Source organism: Acomys minous (assembly GCF_964271855.1).
Source record: "Acomys minous genome assembly, chromosome: 3".
Classification (NCBI taxonomy): Eukaryota; Metazoa; Chordata; class Mammalia; order Rodentia; family Muridae; genus Acomys; species Acomys minous.
Genome location: NC_140485.1, coordinates 21,174,293 through 21,194,859, shown reverse-complemented (window position 1 = coordinate 21,194,859; position 20,567 = coordinate 21,174,293). Strand labels below are relative to the sequence as shown.

The window sequence follows — 20,567 nt, the reverse complement described above, 5'->3', positions numbered from 1 at the left end:
TCTCACTGGCCCTCTTGGAGAAATGTTAACCAAGCATAGTAATTGATAATTTTGTTAAGATGCTCAGGAGCTATGCAGACAGCATTTCTTCTCACTGATGTTAGTAATCATCCATGGGCCTTGCCTATATCAGTTACTTTCTCTGTGTTCTAATGGTGACCTTCCACATTCTTTGGAATGCTTCTGTAAGGGAGACTGGACCCCTCTCCCTTACTGTGTGACCATGGAAACTCATTTCTTGGGTTATAATCTAATATTACATTTCAAATTGTCTCAGGTTTGACCACTAACTTGTTCAAGTGGTTCCTGTGCTCCACTACCCCACTTTACAAAACACAATACCAAAATAATCACACCCTTAATTTCTGGCACAGGATATCCCAGGTTCATCTTCTATCTTCTCTGACACAGTGTGTAAAATCAGACGTTTCTTTAAGAATATAGGCCAAGTTTAGAATTCGTGGAGAAAGAGAACTAAAGTTTAGTTAGAACTTGATAAATCCCTTCAGTTCTTTTTTTGTGTGTGTGTTTTTGTTTTTCGAGACAGAGCTTCTCTGTGTAGCCTTGGCTGTCCTGGACTCGCTTTGTAGAACAGGCTGGCCTCGAACTCACAGAGATCCTCCTGTCTCTGCCTCCTGGAGTTCCGGGTTTAAAGGCGTGCACCACCACACCCAGCTTCTCTTCATTCCTAAAATGCTGCATATACAGTTTACACATCTCATATTCTTATAAATTCTACCATCCCTTCTGTATTGAAGGAAAAACTGATGGCTGTAAATGTACCAGTTTCTGCTCGGCACTAGCATATATAGAAAAATGTACCTTTTGTTTGATTTTAAAAGCACGTAGTGGAACAAGTCAACAAAACAATAGCTTTGAAGTAGTGCCACTGAATGTAGACTACAGTCCACTGTTTCTGGAACTTATAAGGATACACACAAGGGAACACTCTGGGTCACAGTGTGCAAGGTTGCTAACGTACGAGAATGCTGGGAGCCAATGAATAAGAGTGTGTTGTAGTGTGCTACTGATAATTCATTTTCATCAATTCAATTTCCTGGGTTTCTCACTAATATTCCACTATAGGTCTCATTCTTAGGCCTAAGAAAAAATATAGCCCTTGGGAACACCTCCTAGCTAAGAAATGGCTCTTGAGGGGCAAGGATCACATAATTGTTTTTATTTTCTCTATTTATAGAATTCAATTTTGTCGACAAGCACATTTTTCATGTAACATTGGATTTTCCAGAAGTTGTAAACACCTTGTACAAATTGGTCAAATGAAGAACAGATTATAAGACCTATTTCACTGATGAAGCAGAGATTTACTTACATTTGATCTTGAAGGAAATTTGCTAACAGAGCGTTCTCCAAAGGTCCTGGCTCCTGTGGACTTATTTTTAGGCTGTGGTAAGCTAATAAAAGATTTGTGTAATTGCATACCATAAAACATACAGATAAAATAAGTAAGCTGAAAGTGTTAGAAAAATCTGTCACTTATCCTACCTAATGAGCTAATGGTTTTACAGTGACTCTTTTCTTTCACAGAAACTATAGCAATACTTGGTCCAACTGAATTAATTGTAAAAATAAGATGTGCTTATTACACTGGGTTCCTAGTTTTAGAAGCAAATAAAAACAAGAGCCTTGACCAGTAAGATGTCCTGGATTATCAGGTAACATTTTAAGTTTTATTTCTAGTGCCTGTTCTGGATACAGATATCCCTTCTGAAAGCTGGCCATGCTGTCTCCACTATACCTCCGCATGAAGTTCCTCCATGCCAAGATAGCTGTAACTCATAGTTTCATTTGTTTTGAATAACAATGAAAATTCCTGAAAATACCTTACTCTATGCCCTGATGTCTCACTAATATATTGTTCTTCTACCTTTGTTTTTGTTTGTTTGTTTAGAGACAGGGTTTCTCTGTGTAACAGCCTTGGCTGTCCTGGACTCACTTGTAGACCAGGGTGGCCTTAGACTCAGAGAGATCGCCTGCCTCTGCCTTTCAAGTGCTGGGATTAAATGCGTGCGCCACCATGCCCAACTTGTTCTTCTACCTTAAAACATTTTCTCTGTAGTTATTACTCAATATAAGTCATTCTCTGTTCTACTTTATTGGCCTTGCACTTTATGGATGTACTGGTAGAGTCATCCACATCTAATATCATTTCAAATCCAGAGAATCCATCTGTTCCTTGATAACTTACAACTAGACTGCATTTCTTTTTCAGCTGTGCTGTTTCTACGGGAGGTCTGCTGTCTTGTAACTCACGCATAGCACATTTAGTCCTTGTGGTGAGGTTAAAGGCTCATTGGTGCAGCCATGGAATTCCAACCCAGATCATCTACTGAGCAGTCTATCCTATCTCCTTACTGCCTCACAACTTTCACCATCTTATACCATTTTGATGACATATATTTCCCCCATGTTTATTTAAAGATAGATGTTTCTTTACCCATAATTTTCTTTGTTTCCATCTTCAAAAATAGAAAAAGCAGATGACAAAGACATAATCTTATTAACTCCCCAAGCCCCTGAAGACACTGCATTTTCTGAAAAACAAAAAAACCAAAAATAACATCTCATTATTGTCTTGTGAAAAGGCATTATCTTGAACTTCAGCTACATTAAAAAAAAAAAAGTACTGAAATCTTTAAAATAATACTAGGTCCTATGTAATGACATATGTCTCTTTGCAGTGAGGTGAAGTGACTGATGCATGGTCACTGGGTCTAGAACTCAGGGGCCAGCGGAAATCCTGTCATACACAGAGCAGTGTCCAATGTTGCTACAGAGCACACACAATAAAAATGCACAAATTCTGTTTTTGTTGTTGTTCATGTCCTTTAAGAAAAAAAATTAACCTGAGTTTTAATTTCTAACTAGATTCTACTTATCTCTGCCACGATCTTTGGCTTCCAGCACTGCAGGCATCTAAACTCCACCTAGATGTCTTTCCCAGGAGGTGTATAAGTTTCATGTTGAGAACCTACTTTCCTGACCATTACTACCCATAATGCTTTTGTCCTTTAGCACTCACTAATAAATAACAAAAAATTTCCACTTAACATAAAACCCAAACTAAACCACACACACAGCAACCTTTTCAATTTGTCATATCTGTAATTTCGTCATTCCCTGCTCTTACATGGCACACTATTCAAAGACGAGGTCTTATCTACTTCTTGATAATGCCTATGACAACTTCAATGCTACTGTGTACATAATAGCTATTAAATAAATCATTACTTTGAAACTGGGCTTCAAATGCATCTTCATTTTGGTCTAGAGATGGCCATTCATCTTTATCATCAGAAATGTCTGGAAGTGTTGGAGCCTGAAACATATTCATGATGAAACCTTAAAGAACAGAAAAAATACATGTCAACAGGTTGCAAATCAGTTTTTATTAATCTATTGGAGGTACTATGCATACAAACAAAATACTTTACCTAACGCTTCCTTGGTGTGTACAGTTGGTGATGGCTGCACTTTGGATGGTGTTGCTTGAACCATTCCCAATGATGTGTTCGGAGTTGTGTGAAAAGAATTAATGCAGGCAACCTTATTTGTTTCACACACTAGCAAAGGAATGGGACAAATGTACTATTAATACGCCAATAAGAACACATTAGAAGGCACATGATTGCAGTAATTACAATTAAAAGTTTACCAATGTCAATAATTACAACCATTTCCTTTATCATTGGTTAGGCTTTTTATACATTCATGTTTATCTTTGTAATAACACCATGAACTAAGGTGTAATAACACCATGAACTATAGGAAAAGAAATGAAAGTCACATCAAGTTACGAGTTTTGTCATGAAAAGCATCCTAGGCTTACAATATAACAAGTACTATCCGCTTATGGTCACATTGTAAATCTTTCCCTCCTATTATGCTGTGAATATTAAGGATTCTATTCATTTTACTCAGCTAGGGTTTGCTTAGACATTCTCCTTCTCTTCTACTGCTCATCTGGAAGTATGATCATCTTTGTTTAGGGTTTTTGGTTTTTTGAATCAGGGTTTCCCTGTGTAGGCCTGGCTGTCCTGGACTCCGTAGAACAGGATATCCTCAAACTCACAGAGATCCACTTGCCTCTGCCTCTCGAGTGCTTGGATTATAGGCTGTGCCACCACAACCAGTGTCATCTTTGGTGCTTGGAGCCTACCAAGAATGTGGCTGCCTGAACGATCTACACTTGTCATTCATTCGGCTTGAGCCAGGTTCCCCATGTGCTTCATGGGTAGTCCCTTCTCCCTTTTCTTACTCTATCAGTCCTTCCTAGCTACCTTTTTTAAAGCCTAACTCTCCACCCTAACACTAATATGTGTTTTACTGTGGGAATTCTCACCTTTTTCTTTACAACTACAACTCTTAACTACTTAGAACTATGCTTTGTATCCAGCAAGCATGAACCAAGTCTTAGTGCAAGAAGTGTCTATTTCACTTTATTTATTTATTTATTTTGGTTTTTTGAGACAGGGTTTCTCTGTATAGCCTTGTCTGTCCTGAACTCAGTGGATCATGCTGGCCTCGAAGTCACAGCGATCCACCTGCCTCTGCCTCCCAAGTGCTGGGATTAAAGGAATGCGCCACCACGCCTGGCAAAGTACCTATTTTAAATAGCCCTGCTCCTACTGTTAGTTGAAAAGATGGCAGTCACATAAGGAAAGGAGGTGAATGACCAAACTGTGTCTTTATTATCTAGTGGCCAAAATTATCTTCAATGCAAATGCCTCCACTGTGGTACCAAAGAGAATATAATACTGACAACATTTTGGATCACTTTTCTCACCTAACAGATTAACTATGACTTTCAGATTAATACATAAGAAGCTTAACAGAAAAATGCCAGAAGATTCTAAACTAGGAAAATGTGACTGGTAAGTGAATTTCTATTTTCGTCTAAAACAGTGTGAGGCTTTATAAAATCATTCTTACCATCTGAAGTGGAAAGCCTTCCTTCACCACAGTCACAATATAGAGACACTGAGCAACTCGAAAAGGGTCTACCAAAACAAGTTGGGTGAAGTTATTATAAAGAAACACTACCTTCTTTTGTTTCTGGTTCACTCTGTGGCATGAATTCACGAATACTTTGACTCACACACCTGGAAGAGAAAATTCTTGGGACACACTGAAGAATAAAAGCACTTTACATATGAGAATCTTTAATTAATTCTCAATAAACAACAGATAAATGCCAATAATACTGAGTCTGTTAGGTTGAGGATAAAATTACTCAGGGACATGGTAGAAGTAAATGAAATATTTATTACCTTTAAGAATACTAATTCTTCGAAATTCTTTGAAATGAAAGATAACCATTAAATGTTTTTGTGTGAAGCACTGGATCTGCATTTTAGCACAATAACAAACTTCCTTCCTTGTGGCAGGAAAGAATGGCTTCCCAAATTCAAACACATTTCATTTATGGTGAATGCTAAAGGCCTAGCTTTAGGAAGTGAGTGTTAGGAAAGAGGTTAATGGAAGTAGTAACTTTCCTGTGATAATCCTGAAACCACTAGTAATGTCCAGATTTTAAAATAATAGCAAAGAAGGAGGAAAACTAACAAGCCACTTATGTAGTAGCTTGCTCTTAAACATACTGGGGAAGTCAATCTCATCTGCTAGAATTCTCCAGGAACCTAATTAAAATGTTAAAAAAAGAAGTGCAAATCACTTCTAGGCTTACAAATTAATATCAAATCACAAGTTAAAAGATGAATAATCAAAGACAAAAATGGTATTACTTTCGAAGCCTAGAAAAATTCTTCACAATTGGGGAATAGTGTGGAGATAGATCTTGGCACAAAGAATCATCAACACTGATCAGAACATGAAAACACATATCAAGTAACTTTCTGTGCAGTAATACCTACAAGTATGCAGTCAAAGCTTAAGTAAGCAAAGGCATTTTCAGTTTGCAGTTTACAGCTATATATTCTGAAGGCATAGAAGGATTGGTGAAAGTTTATACTTAAATAAAAAAGTATAAAGTAAACCAATACTGTAAAAGTAGCATGGGATTGAGTCTCAAAGTTGGGGGGCAACATTTTGATAATCTTTTCAACATAAAATATTTTATAAAACAAGAACCATACACCTTTAACACAACATGGCACAGTAGAGCATGAAAAAAAATTATACATGCCATTCACATCACTATGACTTCCAGGACAACATTTAGCTTACCTGGAGTCTGTCACTGTCTGCCCACTTACAGGAATAGGAAGAACTGGCTGGCTGGCAGCTGGGAACACCAAAGCGCTGTTAACAACATTTACCATAAGAGGAACAGAAGGTGCTTCCTGTGGTTTCACTGAGTTCTGCTGATTGGTGGATGGAAGACTTGGAACCCTCAGTTCTTGCTGGGAGCATGCATTAACCTTTCATGCAAAACAAACAAACAAAAAAATACAAAGAAAAACAAAATACCAACCAGTCACTAGAGCTTTTCAAAGCACAGCAGCAACAACAACCATAAAAAGATTAGCCTCAGCCAGGCAGTGGTGGCACATGCCTTTAATCCCAGCACTTGTGAGGCAGAGACAAGTGGATCTCTGAATTCAAGGACAGGCTGGTCTACAGATTGAGGACAGCCAAGGTTACACAGAGAAACCCTGTCTCAAAAAACCAAAACCAAACCAAACCAAACCAAGATTAGCCTCTATGATAGCTTCTAGTAGCTTTTTAAACATGGACACACCAAAAGTTTATATTAATTTTTAAAAAATATGTGTGTAGTTGCACACATGTGTAAATCAGGGGACTATAGGCATAAGGTTATTGTGTAATTCAAATGCTGATTTTTGTACCCCCCATATCTGGTTGCAATGCTTGTTCTGAGAATCTTGTACCTCAATGTTGTGTAAACATTGCTCCCCAACTGTCCTCTGGTATGCCAATAAGGAACTTACAGCCAATAACTGAACAGACTGGACTTCGTGCCAGCCAGGAGAGGAAGAGTTAGAGGAGAAAGTAGGGGATTCAGTCATAGGCTGAGGTCCAAGAGACATCAGGAAGGAGAAGCTGGAGCCAAGGAAAGCTACACAAAGAGCAGGAATTGCTGGGATACATCCTGAGAAGCCAAATTAGCTGAGAAGGTTAAGAATACAGCAACAACTGCTCAACCCTTATGCTGTGAAGCTTACTATTAAACAAATATAGAAGAGTCTCAATTATTTGTGTCATAGCATGGTTAAGAGAGAAACCAACATAGTTACATGAAAATAACTTTAATAGGGCACAACTTTTAGGAGCTGGTTCCCTCTTGCTTTGTTGGACCAAGTCTCAATTCTCTACACCATATATTCCAGTTTAGCTGGCTCACAAGTGAATCATAAAACAAATAAAAAGTATCCTATTTCTCTTCACTTAATTTTGGGAAAAGACTAAAAAATTAATATTATCAAATACTTCCCACAAATTTAAGTATTCTAAGTAGTCATTTTCTATTTAATAAATAGGATACATTTATATTAATTTCTAAAAAAGCATGGTCCAAAATAGGAAGAATAAACAAACTTGAAAATACATGCTTTTCTATTTAAATAGAATGTAATAAAAGACAGGATAATTCCTTATTTTATGGGCGCATTCTTACAAATTGTAAGACTGTTAACTTAAGCTGTGTGTGGTGGCATATCCCTTTAAATCAGAGTCAGAAACAGAGGCATCAGTCAGTTCAAGGTCCATCTGGTTCACATAGCAAGCTCTTGGTCAGCCAGTGCTACATATTAAGAACGTGTCTCACAACCAAAACAAAAGCCAACACCATCCCCCAAACCTGTAACTTAAATGACCCTTACCTACAAATTAGTAAGAAGAAAGGCCAGTCACGACACAGATCAAGTACCACAGCTCTTAGGGCCTATTCTACTTTTTGGACATCTGCAGAGACTTACTTGAGCTAATCATTTCCACGCAGTTTCTATATTTCTTAGCTCATTCCAAATTTTACACACTTTTGTGTGTCAAATTACTAATTTAGTAAGGTGCCTAGCTAAATTAGAATAGCTATAAAACGTAGAGCAGAGACAGCAATAGATATTGGGGATAAGGTATACCAGTGAAGACATGGACATACATCAGGCCTGTTCTGGGGAGCAGGCAGGTCCTTGTGAGACAACTCCACCACTTGATGCAATTTCTTATGAAGTTCATCCATTTTCTGTTTTAAGAGTTGCTCCTCAAAAGCATTTGCTTCTTTCCTTTTCATATAATGTCTGTCTTCACTAACTTTAAGAAACATTTGAAAAAAAAAGGCTTATTCTCAAAATTTCTCCAGAGAATTGCATGCAAAATGAGTAAAAGGTTACAATTTAGGATGGTTAGTTTTTAAAACAAAGTTTTCCATATTTATTAGATTTTAGAACTGAAACTTATATTTTCTTAATCTTTACCTGTCCTCACCACAGTTACTATTAAATACAGGTCATGTTACATATAAAAAAAAGTTATATGATCAGTAAGATTCAGCAGTGACAGAATCTAATACCAAACAAATCCTATAAAATAATCATACTGTGCTACAAATGACTTGAAAATAATTTTCCATTTGTTTTTATTTTTAATTATTTTATTTTACATATGTACATATGTGCTTGTGTTCATGTGCATATGTAATATATAGGCATGTGGAGGCCAGGGTGTCTCAGGAGCTATCCCCTTGGTTTTTGTTCTTACTGGCCCGGAGTGGTGTAGTCTAGGCTGCCCCTGCCATGTTAGTGCTGTGATTACAAGTGTCTGCTATCACACTGTCCTTTTTATTGTGGTTCCTGGGACTCAAACTCTCATCCTCATTATTGCACGGCAAGCTCTGTACTGACTGAGCTATCTCTTCATGCCCCCTATGACTTCCTATTTCAGATTTTAAAAAACGTATTTTCAAGGTATGTATGTAGAGGTCAGATGACATTTTGTAGAAGCTGGCTCTCCTCCTACTATATGGGTCTTAAGAGACAGAACTCAGGTAGTCACACTTGGTGTTTTTTAAAATTGTGTACATGTGTGATGGTACCTACAGAAGTAGAGGTGTATCCCTCAGAGCTGGGTCTTGTAAGTCATGTGACATGGGTGCTGACTGAGCACTGAATTCCGGTCCATTAAAAGCACTACCAACTCTAAACTGCTGAGCCACCTTTCCAGCTCTACCTCTTTGGAAATAAAAGTGTACTAAAAGTCAGTTTTTTAAACAGTACTTTGGATTATTCTGTTTCCTATAAACATTACATATGGGCACACCCCAAACAAATCAGGATTCACTTTTGGCTAGAAACTACAGGGTTGTGGCAAATGGAAGGAAAATATCCATAGACACTTCAAAATGGGTCCTCAACAAATATTAACTGATGGTTCTTTATGGTTGGTTAAATATAAAAAGCAATGAACATAGGGGCTAGAGAAATGACTCAGCAGTTAAGAGTTTGCTGCTCTTGCAAAATTAAGTTCATTTCCCAGCACTCATATCAGAGAACTCACAACCACCTCTTCTGGCCTTTAAGGGCACTGCACTCCCATAAAAAACCCTACATTCACACATAAACTTAATAAATAAAATATTTTTCAAAAGTATTGAACAAAAATAGATCTAGTCCAAATAAATAGCTTAAAACCCTTAGTGGAACAAAGGTTTGTTTTCCTTGCTTTAAAGTCTATGTTGTTATAGCAAAAACCAAGTGCAAATGCACATTTGTTTATGAAGAACAAAAAAAATGTATTCCATAAACATAAGTAACTGGGCATGCTGATTAGGAAACTATTTCTGCATGTTTGTTTAAAGTTGATGCAAATTTGGAAAACCTCTTCTGAACCCCAGTTCTCAATTAAATTCTTCCATAGAACAAATAAATGCCCTAGAAATTTAGGAATACAGTATACAGAATTCAAATTCACATAGATAATATTGAAACACTATTTCACCACTACAAAGGCAACACCCATAAGAATGTTTACTGTAGCTTTCATTGTTTCGGGCACCAGCTATCGGTTCAGCAACAGAACCTGTGGACAAGTGCTGCAGCATGGCTAGTGTCTAATAAAGACTTCTAAGCTTCTGACAGAAGGAGCTCAAGACATTCTCATCTTTCATTCAGTTATGTGATTATTCATTATTTTGAATGACATAAAACCATCCAAGATCTAAGAGTGTAAGTACCCCACTGTTCATGCTTCCTCCGTTGATTGTATTTCTGGGCTCTCAGTTCTTCAAAGGAAAATTCTGAATCCCCACGAATAAGCTTTTCCTTGCAGTACATAATAATCTGCTGAGCTTCAGCATTGGGTGCCACAGAGGAGCTGACAGAGCATTCTGACTTGGAAATCAGGATCACTCTTTGTTCCCTACTGGGAAAAGGACTCCATTTACAATAGTGTACTGAAGTAACATGAAGGAAATTTAAGTAACAATGTACTCATTATACTTGCATATTAGACTCTTTATCACAAGTGGAAGGTGCCACACCCAAACATTCTGAACCCTAAAGGAGAGAAAACAAATATGAGCATTCATTTACCAAAAAGAAACTTTCTCACAAATTACCTCACAGTTAATATGAAAATGCCCCATGAGAAGGAGTCTCTTAATCTCAAGCATATTTATATGTTTTCATAAATTATGAATAATAGCTGGAACTTTAGCTGACATTATTTTTACTTAGCTTTCAAATTAAGGTCCCCCAAAAGAAAACAATTAATTTAAATGTAAAAAATTAAAATTTCCTTCTGTTATTGCTTTAGTCTCAGAAGTTTCTAATAGTAGCCATAACCCACTAAACAAATAATTATTAATATTTCACATGTATCGTACAGTGATTTATATTTGGGGAATATGACGAGAAAGAAGTAACATTCATTTCATTTTTTAAAAAGATGTATTTATTATGTATACAGTGCTCTGCCTGCCTGTACACCTGCAGGCCAGAAGAGGGCATCGGATCACATTATAGATGGTTGTGAGCCACCATGTGGTTGCTTGGAACTGAACTCAGGAGCTCTGGAGGAGCAGTAAGTGCTCTTAACCACTGAGCCATCTATCTCTTCAGCCTTTATATCAATTGGACCTTTGAGACCTCTTGTTCATTTGGAGGTTGAGAAGAGCCCTCATGGAAGGAGCTCCGGGAAGAACTAGGGATTCTCTCTATGGGCTTACAGAAACAACAGAGAAGCAATTGGCAGGCCACAGGAAAAACAGTACTCTAGGAAAGAGAGCTAAGGATCCCTTATGGGTTTGGAGGAGCTCTAGGCAAAGATAGACTAGTTTGGTAGAATGACACAGATAGAAAGAGATGGCTCAGAGGCTAAGAGCACTTACTGCTCTTCCAGAGCTCCTGAGTTCAATTCCCAGCAACCACAAGGTGGCTTACAACCATCTATAATGAGATCTGGTGCCCTCTTCTGGTATACAGGCATATATGTAGTCAGAACATTGTATCACTGTATACATAGTAAATAAATAAATCTTTAAAAAAAAAGAAGAGAGAAAAAGATTTCTAGAGCTTACAGTTTAGTTATAGAATTAGTTTGTAAATAGATATCTTATATAGTTCAGAAAAATAAGCTGAGCTAACAAGTTTTTACCTTAGTTTATGCCTCCTGTGTCTTTAATGGTATATTAGACAATCTAAAAGGATAAATATCACAGCTTCATTTTCCCGTAGAAACAGCAGAAAAAGATGCAGTTCTGCATATAATGGTTGACAACAGAAAATGAGGCAATATCTTCTGTTATGTTGCAGAAATAGTATTCATTTTTTATAACTTTGAGAGATAGACACATTCCAAATTTGAGAATGAAATTTAAAATCATAATAATTTGGCTATTAAAGAATTAACTGGGCCGGGCGGTGGTGGCGCACGCCTTTAATCCCAGCACTCGGGAGGCAGAGGCAGGCGGATCGTTGTGAGTTCAAGGCCAGCCTGGTCTACAAAGCGAATCCAGTACAGCCAAGGCTACACAGAGGAACCCTGTCTCAAAAAACCAAAAAAAAAAAAAAAAAAAAAAAAAAAGAATTAACTGGTAAACACAAGACACATACTATCAACTATCAAGAGTGGCATGAAGCACAGAGAAGAAATGCCTAGAAGTGTTAAGGTTACACGCAGGAATGTCTGAGGTGCTGGGTTTTTTTTTTTAAAAGCAGAGCTCAAAAACGTCCAGTCAAATATAATATAAAATAAGGATTTCCTGAATCTATGAAGAGGCCAGCAGAACAAATAGAGGATATCAGGAAAAAGGAAGCTGCAGGGGGTTTGTGTGGCAGAGGTCCCTAGGTCTGACAAGTTATATTACAGAGACAGAAGAAGGCTCAGAGAACTGCCATTGAATGGTGGCTGAAATGGAGGTCAGTCATAGGAAACAGGGTCAATGGAATAAGATGCAAAGGAAGATCTAAGAGACAACCAGAATGGCTGTCTAATAATACTCCTAATTTCTATACAGCATACAAGTAAATCTCTCTGTTACCTGATTCTTAGGAACACAGTCTAAGGTTCTGTCTGGACTTGACTCTGTTGTCGTAACTTGGTTTGAAATCTGAGTACTCTGCAGAGGTTCTGAAGTTGTAGCTATGAGGGGGAAAAAAGTGAGATGAGAAATAAGTGAAAAGGAACATTAAATAAAATTAGCACATAATCTATTTGTGGGTGGAGAGATGGCTCAGCAGTTAAGGATATTTGTTCTTACATAGGACCCAAGTTTAATTCTCAGCACTCACATGGTGGCTCATAGTCATCCATAACTCTGGTTTTAGGAATGTAATGCCCTCTTCTGATTTATGTGGGCACTAGGCATGTATGCAGTGTAGACATACATGTAAGCATGTACATATATCTAACATATAAATACAAAAATTACTTTAAGTGGTTATTTTAAACAAGATGACAGTGACTATTGTTGAAATGGGATCTTTATTTCTAAGGGGGGTGCATGCCTTTAATCCCAGCACTCGGGAGACAGAGGCAGGCAGATCTTTGTGAGTTCGAGGCCAGCCTGGTCTACAAAGAGAGTCTAGGACAGGCAGGGCTGTTACACAGAGAAACCCTGCCTTAAAAAAATAAGCTGCAGTACATCTATTTGATTCAATTCAAAACAGATGAGGAGTCCAGCATATCCTTTCTTTGGGACAATCCTATTATTAGTTTTTAAAAAGACAGTATACTGTTATGTAGCTCTGCCTGTTCTCAAATATACGTTTTTTTCTGTGTCAGCCTTCCTTCTAAGTACTAGGATAAAAGCTTGTGCACTACACTGTATCTAAAATATAGCTTTTTTTTTTCAATTCTTCAAAAATGGTATTCATTAAGTTTTGCTTGCAGGTTTGCTCTATAACTGCTAAAACACAGTCCCTCTGCTGTCCAAAACTGTTTTATGAGATTATTAACAGAATGCTTTTCCTATTGCCCAAAACAGTAATTTGGTAATTTTTTGGTTTTCATTAAATACTACGTGAGGTCCTTTTAAAAACAAAAACAAAAATCACTTAGTGAAAATTACAGACTAAATCTTTAATAATCTACACATTTAAAAATGTATCATCTTACCTTGAGCTGGCAAATGGGTTCCACTAAGGCGTGCCTGGAATAGCCTATGTGATAATAGAAAATACATTAACTTTCCAGTTTAATATACACCTATTTCAAAATGTAACTAATACAGTAAGCAATAAAGACAGAAAAAGAAAAACTGAATTTCAAAGTTACTTTAAACTTCAGAAATAAAATTCTGAGAATGATTATATTAGAAAAGTCCTCTTTTTACACAGTTATGTCACTATTTTTCAAATTCACCTAGCACATACATGTTCTTTCTCAATGAATCAAGCATGCAGATGTTAAAACTCAAAGATGTTTCAACTACTACTTCACGTATTTTATAATCTGAAACAAAATGATTATGTAATATTTAAAAAAAAAATCAAAATGTCTTTTAATCTCAGTACTTGGGAGGCAGAGGCAGGTGGATTTCTCTAGTTCAAGGCCAGCCTTAAGGTATACAAAGCCAGCTCATGGCAGCCAGGTCTAAACAGAGAAATCCTGTCTGGAAAGACCAAAAACCAAAAACCAAAAACAAACCAACCAAACAAAAAAACCCAAACCAAACCAAAACAAAAACACAAAAAAGAAAACCCAAAATAAAAATTAAAATGTAGACCACTGTTTCAAAGAACAGTGAGTTATATCACTCATGCTCTATTAAAATCTTCACACGTACATCATTTGAAAACACTTTTATATACTAACTCAACCTTTAAAAAAATGTGTAGTTCTCAAGCCTGACATTTTTTTGGGTAATTAAAACAAAAATGTATACCATATATAGAAGAGATATATGACTAAGTACCAAATTTTTCATGATTCTTTTGTTTGTTTGTTTATTTGTTTGTTGAGACAGGGTTTCTCTATGTAGCCTTGACTGTCCTGGACTCACTTTGTAGGCCAGGCTGGCCTCGAACCCACAGCGATTCATCTGCCTCTGTCTCCTAAGTGCTGGGATTAAAGGCATGCGCCACCATAGCCCGGCCTCCTGCATGATTCTTAATTCAAACAAACCATTTTACATGTTGGTTTGGAGATACACAAAATTAGATAATATTGAAGAGCTATTATTAACACCTAACTTTATTAGGTGACATAGAATAAGAGGAAACACTTTTACAGAGGATAACAGTGGTGTTTGAGAGAAAAGATTCTGTCTTTTAAAATATCCATCATCACAGGGCCTATGAGATGATTCAGCAGGTAAGAATGCTCTGCCAGGCCTAACCAGCAAAATTTCGATCTCCAGGAACCTCTGACCTTCACACACTTACAGTAGTGTGCTTGCCCCAAACAAATAATTAAAAAGATAAACAAGTATCATTAGTACAGAAAAAAGGACAAGGGGCTGGAGAGATGGCTCAAAAGTTAAGAGCACTTACTGCTCTTCCAAAAGACTCAGGTTTGATTTCCAGCACCTATATGATGGTTTACACCGGAATCCAATGCCCTTGCCACTAGTCTCTGTGGGCATCAGGCACACACCTAGTTCATATACATACATGCAGGCAAGCCACCACATACTTCAAATAAGAAAAAAAAAATAACTATTAACAATTACTAAAAGTATATAAATGAACATTTATTACATTGATTTTTTCTGCATATTTGAAAATTCTCATACTTTTTAAAGCATAAATACTATAGTAAAATTGAAAAAAAAAATAGGTAAGTGTGTTGAATGCTGGCAAGGGATGCAATGCACGGAAGGTCTCCAATTCTTCTAATGAGAATGTAGAAGAAAAACTTTTGAGTAGATGGATTGGTTGTATGTCCCACATGCCTTGAAACTGTTTAAACATATTTTTTATTCAATTATTGCAATTCTAGATGCTATAAAACTTAGATAAATATAAGAAATGAATAACTTTTAAAGGAAAAGATCTTGATATATAGTGTGTAGATAGCTTGATTTTGTAAAGTATGTTTGTAGTTCTATAATACAGAGATAAAAAATAGTTTTCTGTATTTTCAAGTTTTCTTTTCAAGTTTTCCTAAATAAGGCATTTTTAATAACAGAAAAGTAACAGAACAAAATGTATGGGGATAAAAATAAGGTATTTATAATGATAGTTTACTATGCTTTGAATGGACACCAAAACTCATGTTGAAACCCTCAATGTGAAGATTTATAAAACATTATCTCCAAATTGTGATTAGATCAAGAGGGCTCTGTCTTCATAAGTGGAAATTTCTAGTCACTGCTTAATGGGCTTTTGAGTGCACAATTTGTTTTGTCTCTTGTATGTGCCCTTTTTGTGATGTGATGTCCTGTGTTGCCTCATAATTCTGTCGTCTAAAGTGACATTATAAAATCTGCCATATAGCATCCTAAGATGGAACATACAGCTCCATATCTGCAGTCAGACCCACAATATGACTTATAGTTAAAGTTTATGTACACAAAGATACATACAGACAGATGAACAGGTGAGTTATACACTTTGAAAGTACCTGTACTCTTGTTGTAGTAGTTCTTTAGGTTCAGCCTGATTTTGAATTCCTCTCCGAAAAACAGCACTGGCATGCTGCAGCTCTCCCTGGGCTTCCAGATGCCCCGCCCAGGACATGTATAGAGGAGATGACTTAGTTCCAATCCCCTGGTTGTACAGAAACTCAAAAAACTGGTGAAGGTCACTGTTGTACTCAGCCTACAGAAACCCAGAACAAAACCATACATAAGCAATGATAGTATTGTTTTACCTTATATTTTATCTTGTTATATTAATAAATGAATGAACAAATGAATAAAAACCTAGCTACTAGAGTAAAAGTTAACAACTGAACTATCATTTATACTTGCTGCAGAGTGTCATTTTATTGGAGAATGGAGTGACTCCCTCTCCCAGCAGGTATAAATGATAGTTCATTTATTAATACAACAAAATAAAATATAAGGTAAAACAATATTATCACATCAAAATTGGAGAAGACAAACCAACAGAATGAAAAGAGCTCAAGAGAAGGCATGAGAGTCTGAGACTTATTTGTTTGCACACTGAAGAATCCCATAAAAAAACACTAAACTAAAAGCCATACTATACATGCAGAGTCCTACCCTTGTAAAGTCCAAGACTGCTTTCTCCTTTTAGTACTATATTTAGTCTGAGTTAGGAATTCATTACTGTACTCATGATGAATCTGATTCACTCCCAGAAAGCCTTTTAGCACCTAAGACCTCCTCCTTATCATCACAAGCACATTCCTTTCTTTCTTGTCTCTCTTCCTCCTACTCCCTTTTTTGAGACAGTGTCTTGCTACATAATCTTCCAAGTTCTGGAACTCATTACGTAGACCAGGCTGGCTGAAAGTGCATAGACTTGCTTGCCTCTTTTTCCCAAGTGCTGGGAATAAAGGTGTGAGCCACCACAAGTAGCTCCAAGCACAGTTCATTTAACTTTTAGTTCCTATCTTATGGTGGAATATTTACATATACGAGATAAAGAGAGATTTTAAAATTAAATCACTGATTCCTCAGTATTTCGGAAGCCAAGGCTCTACAATACATACCACTGACTATAAAACTTCTATTAAAAAAGAATTCATACTGGAAACAATAGATATAAAAAAGCAGTCTAAAATGATCTTAACAAGAGAGTGGACCAAAAGCCAGGCTGTTGTTGGGTTAATCCCAGTACTTGAGAGGCAGAGGTAGGTGGATCTCTTTGAGTTCTAGGCCAGCATAGTCTACAGAGTGAGTTCCAGGAGAGCCAGGGCTACAAAGAGAAATCCTGTCTTGAAACAAAATACAACAATCCCCTGAAACTAAAACAAAACCCAAAAAACAAGGGAGGAAACCAGAAATAAAACATTATGTTTAGTAATACTCACAAATTTTAAGCAATAATTGATGAATCTTGAGTCATTGTGGTACCGCTTCTTATCTAAAAATTCCTTCATTAAATGTTCTAGTAATGTCATCAAATATTCTTTATTGTCAGGAAAATTCTGTTCTACCCACTTCACAAAGCTAGAAAAATATGGATATTAGTTTTCCACAGGGTAGCATAGGGTTCCTTCATTTAAAAGAAAACAAACAAACACACACTAACCTTTCCCATTCTCCGAGTGGGTCATTACCCTTGTAGCTTTGCATATGGGCTTCAAACATGCTAGAACAGAAAAGTACATACAGATGAGGAATAATTCCTAAATGCCAAAGATACATTTGATTCTACATTATGTCACCTACATACTTGAAAACAGAAATCTTGAATATCAACCCAAACATCACATAAAAGAACAATCATTCAGAGGTGTTCAGACAGAAGCAGTATTTGCCCCCTAGGTCCATCTAGATTCAGTGGTCCCCAATGTCACTGCCACCTAGTGGGATAGGGAAGATGGGGGTTAGAATAAGATCCAAAGAACCCTCCCCTTTGGTGCAGTCCCAGTACTACAATTTGGGAGTTTCCAGAGACTTAAATCTAAATATAACATTATCCCAGGGAAAAAGCACATAACGACAGTGCTGATAAACACCCTCAGAGCTTCCAAAGGACTCTGCTTTCCTTATTTCCATAATAACCAACCACAGCCAAAGCCAGGCAAAGTCTAGTCCCAGTGCTCCGAAAGGCAGGGGGATCTCTGTGAGCAGGAGACCAGCCTGGTCTACAAAGTAAGTCCAGGAGAGCCAAGGCTAAACAAGGAAACTGTCTTGAACAAACAAACAAACAAACAAACAGAAAGATGAAAAGAAGTCAGACAAGCAAATCAAATTCCAATGACGTCAGCAGCTAGTGGTGTAAACAAAAACATAAAAATAGTGCCATGTTACATTAAGCATTAAAAAGAAGGGGGGTGGGTGGTGCACACCTTTAATCCCAGCACTTGGGAGGCAGGTGGATCTCCATGAGTTCGAGGCCAGCCTGGACTACAGAGCGAGTTTCAGGACAGCCAGGGCTGTTACACAGAGAAACCCTGGGTGGGGGGTGGGGGGTGGGGGGCAAGCTAAGGGGTTAAGAGTAGGATGATCAATGCTAGCTAGCTAGCACAGCTACATTAGGGAAATCGTCAAGGCTGACAGAATTTGAGGAACAGAAAGAGTGAATGTAGTTAAGTGTGACAGCAGAAGAGGTGGCAAGTTCTATCTGCATTTTAAAATGTCTTCTTTGTCCTTTCGTGGAAAGGCGCAGGGGTGGAATCATAAGCTAGGGGGCTATAATAGGATCCTAGTGGGTTGTAAGTTGAACCAGGGTGAGAATAGCATGCCCACAATTTCAGAGAAAGAGAGGATGTATTTTGAGTATGAATCAATTTGAGAAACACTCATAGGTTTTTAAACTGAGAAATGATAAAACTAGGGGAAAAAGAATTTAAAAGTAGTATGTTTGTAGATAGATGATCAGGAAAACCAACCCAAAAATGTTTCACTGGCATACTTAAATGGTTATTCAGAGAAACTGTAGACAGCACTGGCTTTAGATTTAGCAATGACAACACTTTCAAAAATTTAAGTCAAGAAATCTCATCTTGTCACTTAAAAGGAACACATTTTGGATTCTTGTTGGCATGTCTGAATTGTCAGCACTACTTCTGTGTTTAGAAGTTCTTGTTTAGCAAAATAAAATAAATAACGAATAGCCTTACACCAACCATACCTTCTGGGAAAATGGCTTAAACACACTGTACCTTAATACTAAAACATCTAATCATTAAAACAAATTAGCCTTTAAAAACTCAAAATTACCTAGTTTCTTTTTTTATTTAAATGGGGAGGGGCAATACTCAGTTTATCTGGGTAAAAATTAAATTGCTTAACGACAACAGATTTTGGGTATCTTACTCTTCAAATACCTAAAGGACTGATAAAAATAAATTTTTATTTCTTGTAACATAATTTAACAGTTTTAAATGGTTTGACATCACAGGCTGGCTAAGTCACCTACGCCCAAAAAGAAAAGAAAAAGAAATCAGTGTGGGAGCTTTAAAAAAACAACAGCAACCACCACCCCCATCTACTTGCAGGTAGACGCAAATGAATCAGCAAGCATTTGTTTCCCCATAAAGTTCAGCTTCCATTTTTTACTTACATAGCAGACAAGCGAGAAATAGTATAAATTCTTTCCCTAGTATAATAGCGTTTTTTTTTTCAAGACATTCGAACATTTCTCCAAAAAAATGCCCACCACACAAAGTTCGGGATTTTGAAGGGGGTGGGGGGCGGTCCTTAGCGGCGGCTGTCGTTCTGGACCGAGTGCCCCCAGAAGACATGTGACTTCTGAAGGTCCGGTCCCACAAATCGGTAACGGGCGGCAGCTAGCACCTCTACCCGGGTGACCCGGGGCCACCGCCTTGGCTGAGGCCTGCTGTGTGTGTATGGGGGGGCGGGGGAGGACCCGCTGAGGAAGCGGCGCTGAGGAGAAAGCGCCGCTGAGGGACCGTCCCCGCCGGCCCTCAGCCCGGCTCGCGTCCTCACTCCACCTGAGGGACACTTACCCGAAGACATTTTCTAGGTTGTCCATGACGAGAAAAAGCGCAAGGCGGCGAAAGTGCCCACCAGCCGCCAGCCAGCGAAACACCCGACCAGGCACACCGCCACCAGCCGGGAAGGCCGCGGCCGATTCGAATACCCCGCGCAGCCGCAGTCGTAACGTCGAGCGTTGGCAGCGCGCCTGACCATTGGTCTCGGCTGAGGGAGAGCTGGCCAATCACTGAGGCCGTTGCCAAAGTCCCGCCTCTGTCCCGCCCACTCTCCGAACCGGCAGCCGTTCTAATTACCGCCTCGTCTTTTAGCGAGTCCTGTGCTAGGTGCTGGCTGGCTTGAGTCGTTTCCGTTCCAGTGAGAGGCTAACCATTTTTTTTTTTGGGCATAGGGATTAGTACTGTTGTTGCTGTCATTTAAAAAAACTGTAGAAATTGCAACACTACAAGGTTGAACGTGAAGACTCTGTGGCTCGAAGTGCTTTGAGCCTTCTTGGGTCCTGTGAGTCGCGAATCTTTGTCCTCTTTGCTTGAGTAGCAGAGATTGTATAGCTGGTGAGTTGGGTAAAGGCGCGTGCCGCCGAGGCTGATAGATA

At 38.0% G+C, this 20,567-nt stretch overlaps 1 protein-coding gene across 4 annotated transcripts in view; it reads right to left on the bottom strand.

Annotated features, from left to right (window-relative positions):
• Positions 1-20,120, bottom strand: part of BUB1 (BUB1 mitotic checkpoint serine/threonine kinase) — a 32,026-nt gene extending 11,906 nt beyond the window's left edge. For 3 of the 4 annotated variants that reach the window (XM_084777265.1, XM_084777267.1, XM_084777268.1), the window contains exons 1-15: positions 19,987-20,120; positions 17,601-17,660; positions 17,380-17,518; positions 16,003-16,199; positions 13,555-13,598; positions 12,479-12,579; positions 10,441-10,493; positions 10,172-10,359; positions 8,102-8,253; positions 6,208-6,401; positions 5,065-5,123; positions 3,456-3,584; positions 3,253-3,363; positions 2,459-2,555; positions 1,334-1,415 (exon numbers count right to left, since the gene is read on the bottom strand). In XM_084777265.1, coding sequence (XP_084633391.1) covers positions 1,334-1,415; positions 2,459-2,555; positions 3,253-3,363; positions 3,456-3,584; positions 5,065-5,123; positions 6,208-6,401; positions 8,102-8,253; positions 10,172-10,359; positions 10,441-10,493; positions 12,479-12,579; positions 13,555-13,598; positions 16,003-16,199; positions 17,380-17,518; positions 17,601-17,660; positions 19,987-20,012 — 1,632 coding nt within the window. In that variant the 5' untranslated portion in view covers positions 20,013-20,120. The remainder of the gene's footprint in view (positions 1-1,333; positions 1,416-2,458; positions 2,556-3,252; positions 3,364-3,455; positions 3,585-5,064; positions 5,124-6,207; positions 6,402-8,101; positions 8,254-10,171; positions 10,360-10,440; positions 10,494-12,478; positions 12,580-13,554; positions 13,599-16,002; positions 16,200-17,379; positions 17,519-17,600; positions 17,661-19,986) is intronic. The other variant, XM_084777266.1, reaches the window with a different exon arrangement.
• Positions 20,121-20,567: the final 447 nt, after the last annotated feature.